This window comes from Sinocyclocheilus rhinocerous, unplaced genomic scaffold (assembly GCF_001515625.1).
Source record: "Sinocyclocheilus rhinocerous isolate Xijiao unplaced genomic scaffold, SAMN03320098_v1.1 scaffold993, whole genome shotgun sequence".
Taxonomy (NCBI): Eukaryota; Metazoa; Chordata; class Actinopteri; order Cypriniformes; family Cyprinidae; genus Sinocyclocheilus; species Sinocyclocheilus rhinocerous.
Window position 1 is genome coordinate 1,251,393 of NW_015639771.1, and position 11,061 is coordinate 1,262,453.

General features: G+C 37.7%; 1 protein-coding gene across 2 annotated transcripts in view; it reads right to left on the bottom strand.

Moving 5' to 3' along the window:
* Positions 1-677: 677 nt before the first annotated feature.
* LOC107751737 (stonin-2-like) overlaps positions 678-11,061 on the bottom strand; it is a 26,013-nt gene continuing 15,629 nt past the window's right edge. For both annotated transcript variants that reach the window (XM_016567492.1, XM_016567491.1), the window contains 3 exons: positions 6,056-7,930; positions 3,135-3,337; positions 678-2,046 (listed from right to left, as the gene is read on the bottom strand). In XM_016567492.1, coding sequence (XP_016422978.1) covers positions 1,969-2,046; positions 3,135-3,337; positions 6,056-7,930 — 2,156 coding nt within the window. In that variant the 3' untranslated portion in view covers positions 678-1,968. The remainder of the gene's footprint in view (positions 2,047-3,134; positions 3,338-6,055; positions 7,931-11,061) is intronic.

Below are 11,061 nucleotides of genomic sequence, written 5' to 3' on the forward strand. Positions count from 1 at the left end.
TATTGTGTGCATGCCATCCAGCTGATGACTAACTGAGTGATTGATTTAAGTGCAATTACTATTATGAGGAAGACGATACAATTAATTTACTGTTAGATATATATACAGTGGGTACGGAAAGTATTCAGACCCCCTTAAATTTTTCACTCTTTGTTATATTGCAGCCATTTGCTAAAATCATTTAAGTTAATTTTTTTCCTCATTAATGTACACACAGCACCCCATATTGACAGAAAAACACAGAATTGTTGACATCTTGTTTTTCTGTCAATATGGGGTGCTGTGTGTACATTAATGAGGAAAAAAAAATTTACTTAAATGATTTTAGCAAATGGCTGCAATATAACAAAGAGTGAAAAATTTAAGGGGGTCTGAATACTTTCCGTACCCACTGTATATACTGTTAGATATCTTTCATTATTCTTATTATTTAGATATATTTCCCAAACATTAAAAAAAAAAAATCAATCAATCAATCAATCCTGGAACAAACAAAACATTCCTTAAAACATAAACACTATGAAATTGAGGACACTATAGCAAAACTATTTGCCAAATATTAAAGTGTCAGTATTAACAGAAACATTCAAATATTGCATTATTGCATTTTATAAAAAATTAAGTAAATGTACTCAACCTGTCAAGCTACTTTAACACAATGAAAAAGAAAAGCCAACCACTTTTTTTTTTTATATAATTTTTTGTTTTTAGTCTAACACAAGTGTGAGATCATGGTCAGGTCAGATTAAACATCATGAGGCACTTGATATTTCTGTTTAGTGTATTCCTCTGTGTTACAGGACAAAATAGAGCAATCTTAAATCATAATCATTTTAAATACGATTAAAACATGCGTTATGTCATTTTCAAACTCATTCTTGATTAGTACTAAGTTTGTGCACCGAACAATCATAGCAACTGCGACTCCCCAAAAAAGTTCAACAACAGTTAAAATGTTAAATGAACAGTACATAAACCTGAAAAGAAACGCGAAGAAAAATCACAGCAGTACTTGTTAGTTTAACAAAGTTTAAGCTCTAGTAATTATGACACTACTTTTGAACCTATACTTAATTGTTAAACTTAAAAAAAAAAAAAACATACTCACTTAAACTCATCAAGATATGCAAAGTACAGTGTATTTGACATTCATGACCATTTCCCTCACTGCAGTACTATGCTTTAAGACTTGAACACATTTGCAATTACTCAGATTTGATTCTGTGTATGTGGCAAACAAAACCCAAAGAAAAAAGTGAACAAATTAATCACTTGGAATTTTTGTTGCTCTAATAAATATTCATAAAAACAAATTAAAATGTGCTCATTTAAGACTCATAAACACAAATCTAAGGTAAACTATTCCATTGCTGGTACCTTTCATTTTACTAACATGTATTTTTTTAATTAGAAATGAGTGAGGTGTACTTAATTGTCTTCTAATTAAAAAAAAAAAAAATGTGTTAGTTAACGAGTCCCTCGTTATCCTCTGTACAAAGTTAAATAGCAAGAAAATTTACTTGGTAACACTACACAAATTACTCTTCATAGGCCAAAATATACAGAAAAATGTACACAACATTTTTGTGATATCTGCAATTAAGACAAACCACGACAGCTGCATCGTTTTAGGCAAATAGGATTTACTTTATGAGATGATTGCGAGTTATTCGCTATGTGGGCAATGCCAGATTTCCATGTCCGTAAAATAAAAGCTCTGGACTTTGCTGCAATAGCAAATCATATTCTTGAAATATTTGGACATGCAATGCCTGTGGAGATCTGGAAATATACTGTAGTGTTGCAAGGGATCTGCGATCTTTCAATACTACACGTAACCTTTGCAAAAAAGAAAAAAAAAATTGTCCAAATGAGCAAGAAATGTAAACGAAAACTACCCCGGTTTAGGGTTGAACTTTCTCTCGTTCAACAAGTGCAAGCTATAAACCTCCCTCTCTTCTTGGTTCCTCACTGTTGAGCGCACTGGCCTGGTTGCTCCTTCTGAGAGCTGTCCAATGTGCTCTCATTCTTCTGCTCCATTGCCACCTACAGGACAACAGAAGCAAGTGCGAGTGAGTACTTGAGTAGTAGCAAATGTTTGCCACAAGGAGGCAGTCACTTACAACAAAAGAAAGTTGGGACTAAGAATTTAGTGTAAACAGAACAGCCTCATCTCAAGCATCACCTGTTTCCACATGCTCATCCCAATTCAATCTGCCCATGACTGACCTCACCGGGGTTCAGACACCTGCTGCCACTGTCCTGCCCCACAGCTATGCTGCATTTATCATATACAGCAAGATGCTTCATCAGCAGGTTTCTCTGTCATTCCTATACTAAGGTTGCAGGCAGAGTTTTACATCTTGTTCCTGCCGCCCTGCTGTTATTTGCGCACCTCTGCTCAGTGATGAATTACTCCCTGTGGCTGCTGAACAGTAATGGGAACAGATGTTTGTAGAAAACAGCTCCAGCCACCTTAATGACATGTTTGGAATGCAGTAGGGAAAACAAGCTATGGCAGCTGACACAGCGGGTTGCTTGAGTGTGACAACTTGTCTTTCAGTGGCTTTGTCACAGGGTCCATAACATTTAGCTCAGACCCGCCCGAAGGGTTTGAAAATCACCACTAAATAAACTAATTAAATGACCTGTTTTCTAAAGTGTAATTTTTAGGGTGAGGACAAATGTATAACATATAACACAAGATAAAGGTAGCTATAATCATCGTGCTAACACATATTTAGGGGACAGTGGGGTAAGGCGTGTCAGCGGGTATGATGCGTCAACCCTTAATCTTGCAAACTGTACATAATGTTTTTCATTTGACCACATATAGTATTTAGTAAGCACCCATCATATAAATTTTCTTGATTGAGCACATGAGAAAAGTAATATTGCTATGCAAAAAATATTTATACTATAGTTCTATATAATAAATAAAACTATTATAGTTTATAATATTATTAATATTTTAATATTGAATTAATATATATATATATATATATTTTTTTTTTTTTTGATGGTCCTGTCACACACTTTCAGTTTTACCTCATTCCTCCTTGCCTGGAGGACAACTTAAAGTAAAAGTTGGCACAGCTACTTCACCTTTCCCCTCACACACACAGACAGATTACCTGATAGGAGTAATGTGATTTGTAGGTGATCCATTTCTTCAAGTCAGTTCTGTCCCCCACGGACAGAGAGCGAACGGTGGCTTTGGATGCAGAAGCAGAGGGCATGTCAAACTCAACCTCCACCAGGCACTCAAACTTAGCAGGCACCTCCCAATCTGAACCCAGCTCCAAATGACAGAAGAACGTATGAGGATGTCCCAGTGCTACAAAAAAAAAAAAAAAAAAACATTCACAGCAAAAACAACTCATTCTGTACTTCTTCAACAGATTAATCCATTTGAACGCACAACCACCTACTTTTGTAACTCAGCAACACCTATTCTGTTGGGAAACTCAGCCTGTCCCGTCAGTGTGAGGTAATATAGAGGAAGTAGGATAGATGTTATTAATGTTCTTGACTCTGTGTAGTGACCTACAGCTCTATGGATTCCGTAGATCTGACCTAACATGAACATTGAAGAGCTATATTTTTATTAACCATCATTAACAAAGATTAATAAATACTGTAACAAATTAATGGATTAGTTAAAGGAATAGTTCACTTTAAAATGAAAGTTTGCTGAACATTTTCTCACTCTTAAACATTCACAGCCATATTAATGTAATGTGTGCAATATTAAAGCAATTTATTAATTAATGCAAATTACTTGAGGACCTTTTAGATGAAGTAAACCACTGGACCTGAGCTGCATAGATATGTTTTAGGGATGCACCGACACTGAGCTCCTGTACTCGTTAAAATGCCACGATACCAAACGCCGATACCACACAGCATGTGATAAGTGCCATATTCAGACAAAGAAAGACCGACAACAGAACAACAGACAGCAGAATGGAGTTATTGGAGATTAAGGATGTCTACGAAATATATGTATGCAATGAATATAATGCTAAACATTCAGTATTAACGCCTGTATTTAAGAGCGAGAGAGAGAGCGCACGCGCGCACTTCTGTAGCACACGCATCATTTGGATTAAAACGTAAAAATAAGACCATTCATAGGGGCATTCACTATAAACATCGTTTATTTTCAACCTTAGGCATACATGACTTTCTGGCGAAAGTGAATCTAGCAGCCTGTGTGAAATGCGCTAGGCTGTACTACTCTCTCCCATTCTGCACCAGTACAAATACGTGCACGCGTTGCGCGCGTTTTGCTTGCTTGAGTGTTTCTGCATTATATGAGTGGCTTTGGAATATAAATCGCAGCACGTTTCAGATGAAAAAACGCGACTTCTATTTCTGAAAATATCACAGTTAGGAGATTTATAACGAGTGGTTCCCTGCATTATTACAGCAAAGCGCGTGATTACAGTACTAAGCCGCTGCAATGGAGCAGCTCTAATGCTATTAAATGAAAGATGATGTACCATAGAGCAAAAAAAATGTACAGTGAAAGTAACAAAATCTCGTAAAATACATTGTAATTGGCATAATTAAGTGTGAAAATAACCGAAGGATATACAGTCAAACCAAAAATGATTCAGAGACCAGATATAATTTTTGATATTTTTTTACTAGTGGGTGCAGGACACTATAGTTCATTTATGCAAGTGAGGATAGCAAAATAAAGTAAACTGGGACAAATTATACCCAAAAATTCTTCATACAGTTGGACTACCAGTTAAACTAATAGAAATTTGGGACCAAAAATTATTCAGACCGAGTCTGGGAAAAAAACTGAAGTTGAGGTTTGCATGAAGCTGGGTGACAGCATGCCCAGGAGACTACAGGCTGTCATTAAGGCTAAAGGTTGCCCGACAAAGTATTCATAGTTGTGTAAATACTGTCATACTAACAGCTGTCTGATTTTTGGTTGATTGTAATCCAACATATTCTGTTACACCAAATACACAAAATAATGATCTTTAAAAAAGCATCATATGACCCCTTTAAGATTTGCATAGAACTGGCTTTGATTCTGCTAAAGTGAACTGAAGAAAACAACGAGAAAGATGCTTTCTTCAGATGAATGATGCCAAACAGCATTGATTTGTGTTCATCTTGATGGCGACATGATTGAATAAAAAAAAAAAAAAAGCTAATTACTGAATTTGATTTTTTAACATCCCCGCTGTTTTTAGTGATTGCTTTATTTGGAATGTAAACGGCCAAAATGCATTATGTTCACATAAAGTAGTTTTATTCTTTTGAGAAGTGATCTAAATATTTGTGGACTGGAAACAGAAAAGTGACAGGCTTGAGCTGCAGTTCTATGGATTATTTCTAGACCACTGCACTTCCTTTGGGAGTCAATACTGCATTAAGAGGCATGGCTTTTACCACAGCACTGTGATTTAGGGGTTTGTGAGCATTTATTCAGCAGCACCAAAATGTAAAAAATCTTTAATCTACTATCTATACTGATATTATTATCATCATCATGGCTACAGTTGAAAAACATACACTAAAATAAACGTAGCATTCTCAAATACTGGCATTATTTAAAAAACGTTCATACAGAGCAACAGTAAAATCATTATACAGTGACACTAAGAAAAAGTCAAAATTGTAGGTGAATTTACTGACTTGATCGATTTAACATCCATGTAATGAAACAGCTAGATAAAATAAAACAGCTCTTAAACAACTATTACATATGTTATTGTATAAGAGTAAGAGAGGAGAACAAGATCAGTTTATAGAGACCATATCATGGCTATACTACGCTAATGCTATATGTAGCTATTTTGATTTGTAGGTCACTAAACTGACAAAAACATTTAACATTAGGGATGAGCGAGCAGGAGTACTGACAGCAATGACTGGTTATGAAAACACAATAATTTGACTTCTAAACTACTTTTAAACTTTGGAACAACACAGGACACCTTTTTTGCATTCAAAAACTCTTAAATTAACTCCTGTTGTTACACAATTCGACATTATAGCCATCTCAAAATCAAACCAAAATTCCCACCTGAGTTCTTGTCTGGCAGGCGACTGATCCTCCACACCACAGATCTGAAGGCCTGTTCGTATTTCGCCGTGCCGAGCGTGACCCTCATGGCCGGTTCGGACCCTGATGTACTGGTCGAACCAAAACTGGCTCCTTTATTAAAGCGAGCCTTCAGGGACTTCTCTCCTGTCACACTCTCCCGCTTAAAGTTCTTTGCCCAAATTTCCGGTATGGGGTAACGGATAGCAACATTTTCACATGGTATTAATGTTAAAGGATCCCGATTGGATGAAAACCCTGTTGACATCACCAGCCAGGACTGCACCTCCACTTCCGCACCCCTGACGCAAGTGACTGTTCTCAGAGTGAAGGGAAGGGTTTTTTCGGCAAACGCCGTATGGAAACGCAGCAGTTCAAAGTGACGACCAACCAGTGGGCTAAATGCAATGGCTCGGGACTCTGCAAACTCTAACTGGTCTGCACACTCATGCAGTCGACTATCCCGCAGTTGAATCCAACGTGACGTTGAGTTAGGAATTATGTCATGCCGAGAAACCACCTCTTTACCTTTGACCTGGACATCATTGAGGCCGATACTGCAAGGTGGGGATCCATTCAAGAAGGCAAGCATATACACTCGGGTCAAAACTTGCTGCTCCAAGATACGGCTGTCCCCTTTGGAGACGATCCCATAGAAGTTATCCCTCACCTCCACATGGACCTCCTCCTCAGTGTAAGTCGTTGGCCAGTTTAGACCTTCTTGATCCACTGAGAGACCCACAAGCCTCTCCTGCAGAGCATGTTGAAAGCTCAAGAAGTCTTGGTAGTTTGTTGTCCCAAGCTTCACCACTTGCTCTCTCACAGGCATATGAACCACAGTGACCTTGGGCTGGATCTTCCTTTTCTCTTTGTAAACCACATGGTCTACACTGATGGTATGAACACGGCCATTCTCGTCGTAGTTTTGGAGCTTGGGTTCAGATATTTCATGCTGGGAGTTCAGCTGGAACTCTTTGAAGGGCTTCTCCAGTCCTTTCTCATAGAAAAGTTGCAGCTGGCCGCTGTTCGTCAACCTGACAAATATTGGTCCCCAGTGACGTGAGGACATGATGTTCTTCTTCTCAGGGATGCGCAGGAGCATGGGCCAGCCTTCCTGAGGAGTCATATGGTCTGGTTCATAGGTTGAATCATCGGAGTCAACTACATCCACTGAATCATCTGGTAGAGTAGGACTACCGTCATGGTCAGGGTCAGAGATGTGTATATTCCTGAGCTGATCCAGACCATCCACAGGAAATACTGATGGGATACTATCTTCTGCAACTACAGAGTCTTTCTGAGATGAAAAAAGCAATAGAGACTCCCTTTTTATACCAGCATCTTGATACTCAAAGAATGGTGAGCTGAAGGTGGACACATCTGATGCCTCCTGACACAAGCCAATGCCTTGGGATGTTTTCAGGTCTGTTTTGTCAAAATAGGCACTGAAAGGGTTTATAGGAGAAGGTTGTAGGTTTGAGAACTCATCATCCAGGAAAGGGTTTTTATTGTTGTAAGGAACACTGTTGTTCGATGGTGTGTTATTCAAGGCAAAGATGGCATTGGTGCCATCAGGGGTCAAGCCCAGGATGTGTCTCTCTGTCTTCTGGCCACAAAAAGAAGAGGAGATCAGATTGCTATTGGCATCCTGCAGAGGAGAATTGTTGAGGTTATCCAGTTTTGTATTAGACTGTCTCCCTGGAGATTGGAAAACCGAGTCCTCATCATCATCAAAAGTAACCCAGCTGGCAAAGCGGTTGGAGGTGACATAAGATTGGCCATTAGTGTGTTGGTTGTTTGCGGTCCAGTTGAACGAATCCATGTTTATTCCTTCATCCTCTTGGCACACAGAAGAATCTAACAATAAAAAAAAATAAGACAGAGCTGTTTCAACACTTCTAGATGAAATTTGAGCAGAAAGAAAGGCACATGTCATATATGAGAGACATAATCTTATAAACAAGAAAACGGATGACCTCCTTGGTATTTCCAGTGTCCTTTGAGCCTATTTCTGAAACTAAATGGGAGTCACAATGGTTGGATTATTTTGGTCCAAATCAAGAAATGACTGAAAGACATTTCCACTAACAGCAAAGAGGCAGATTCCAATCAACCATGATTCATAAGCATGCATTCACATGCATTCTCTTTTTCCACATGCTACGCATTCATTTCTATATTGATATTAACATTTTATGAGAAGAAGTGTAAGCGATTACACGGAAATGAATTTGTCATTCTGAGAATTATGTTTTTTTTTTTGCACTAAGGCAAAATGGATCTAGATTCAGGAACAATGGGATAGCTCAGCGGTGGCGAACTCCGGTCCTGGAGAGCCGCAGCCCTGCAGAGTACAGCTCCAACCCTAATTAAAACTCACCTGCCTGTAGCTTTCTAGTAACCCTTCAGACCTTGATTAGCTTATTCAGGTGTGTTTGATTAGGGTTGAAGCAAAACTCTGCAGGGCTGCGGCTCTCCAGGACCGACGTTCGCCACCCCTGGGATAGCTGAAGAATCAATTTCTTTCAAATTCTGTGATAAGGTCACAGAAAACAGCTTGAATTAATTTGTGTAATTCCCCTACTTCTTAACTGCTAACAATTTGACTATTTACCACATTCAGATTATAGACCTTGACTCAGTAAGTATGCTTACATGCACTTTAAGAGGTCGATGTCCCACTAATACAGCTTTTTATGTCATGTAAACACTTTTCATTTGAAACTGGAACGATCAATGATTCTGAATGAACCTGCCAAAAAGCATAAGTAAGAGCAAAACTATCATTCATTAATGAATCCTTCTGCTCTCTTGAACCAAGCTCAAACTCTTGTCTCTTCTAGTTCTCCAATGCCAAATAAGAGAGACAATCTTTACCTGTTGCTAGGCACCAGCATTCCCCACCTCAGACCTACTTTCTCTGCCAATGCAACAAAGCAGTAAGTGAATGGTCTGTCTCACATGCTTAAAACTAGCATGACTGCACTATGCAATAAGAGCATACATATGTACACACGGTCTTTGACACGCTAACAACAATTTTTAGAAACTGAAATCCAATAAACAAATAATAAAGCTATGCACCTAATTTATACTTGAATTGTTAAGGGTTACCTCTTTCCAATCTCTTAAAACATCGACTTTTAAATAACAGAGAATGTGTGTACTATGGCTTGTGGCTTTGTTAATCTTCTCATTTTAGTTCAACAGGGTTCATCACACTACAAATCAACTCTAACTGAAACGTACTAACCGTTACTAGAAAGTAATAAAAGACTACAATACAAGACATGTGCACACACAGAAGTGGCCACAAACATAAAGAGACTCAGATTTCAAGGCTCATATCTTTTATGAGGTTAAAAGATTATCCCAGCTCAGAAAAAAATGCCATCACCCAAACATGAATACTGAAGAACAGTATCCAAAGCAAGTTTGTTCATGTTCTTACAAGGGATACATCAAATCAGCCAGAGTGTTAGATGCAAATTGTAACCATCAGAACAAATGTTCAAGGTTCAATTAAGTTCAAGCTAAATTCACAAAAAAACTAATTGACATCTATATTTTTACTTCTCATTTTTTTTTTGTTCTAACAAAGATGCCGTTTAATTTCAGAACACAAGTATACATTGCAAAAATAGATATTAATCAGTATTTTTTTTCCAATAAAAAAACTAAACATCCAAGACTGATTTACTTATACTGCATACATTGTTTTCTGAGAATAAGTTTCTGAGAAGATTTTTTTTAAAGGGGTCATATGATGCGATTTCAATTTTTCCTTTCTCTTTGGAGTGTTACAAGCTCAGACCCCTTTAACATAACTGCCATTTTTTACATTTTTACTTGAGGTTTATGCTTGTAACAAGAACATTATCTTACACAACTTTGCTTCTGAAGTAAATGTATCTTATTTTAATTATTTCCTGGACAAAAAAATATTAAGAATTGTTTTTGTTTTTTTTTGCAGTCTATAGAGTCTGTTCTACTGAGTAAATCGTGAAAGCAAAATGTGGTATTTCTTCAAACTTCCAGGCTATATAAGGAAAATGCCAAATGAAGACTCCAACAAATGCTCTCACCCCTCTTCTTTTTTAATGCAGACTACCCAGTCTTAAAATACAGAATTGAAAGATGAATATATGCTTAATCAGCATTAAAAGATCACGTTATATATTTCTTAAAAGAGGAAGGAAAAATGGCTAAACGAAAACTTTGCAACAACCACAAGCATTCATAAGCTAAAACGTTCATACAAACTCTGTAAAAGCAACAGTGCAAGGAAAAAAACTCTCTCCAGTAGAGCAGATTTAAGTCCAGGTGCTAAAGAGAGGAAACAGATGGGACACCAATTGTGAGGCTTCACTACGGCAGCATGCAGTAAGAAGCAGATCACATGACCTCCTCTGTCCGTGAAGTGCCAGCACAGACATGTAGATGCCTGTTGGTCTGCCTGCCTCCCTCCCTCACAGGAGGAGTATAAACTTTTTGACAGATAGTTGTCTTTACAGAAACCATACCTCAACACTCACACAGAAAGGCATTCTTTAAAATATGATTGGTGGAAAACAATGTCAGAACGTCGTCTGCACTTGTGTGTGTTCTCTCATGTTTGTCTGTAACCATGTGGAGAAGTGATTCTGTCCATGGAATATCCCGATTATTTGTTATATAAAAGAGAAGACGTGGTAATGTGGAAATGTGGTAATGTTATACAGAAACTGACTCATCAATAACACGATGGTGTGCAATAAACAACTATTTTTTACAGCTACAAAATGTGCAAGTCAACTGCCATCTGACTGCAAACTAAGAGCTGAGACAAATGGTTGACAGGTAATGTTTGCACTCAGGGCCGCTGCTGGCCAAATGGGTGCCCTAAGCAGAATAGTATTGTTGTGCCCCTTCCTTCAAAAAAATAAAAAAATAAAAAATAAATAATAATAATAATAATAATAATAATATTACTAATATATATATATATA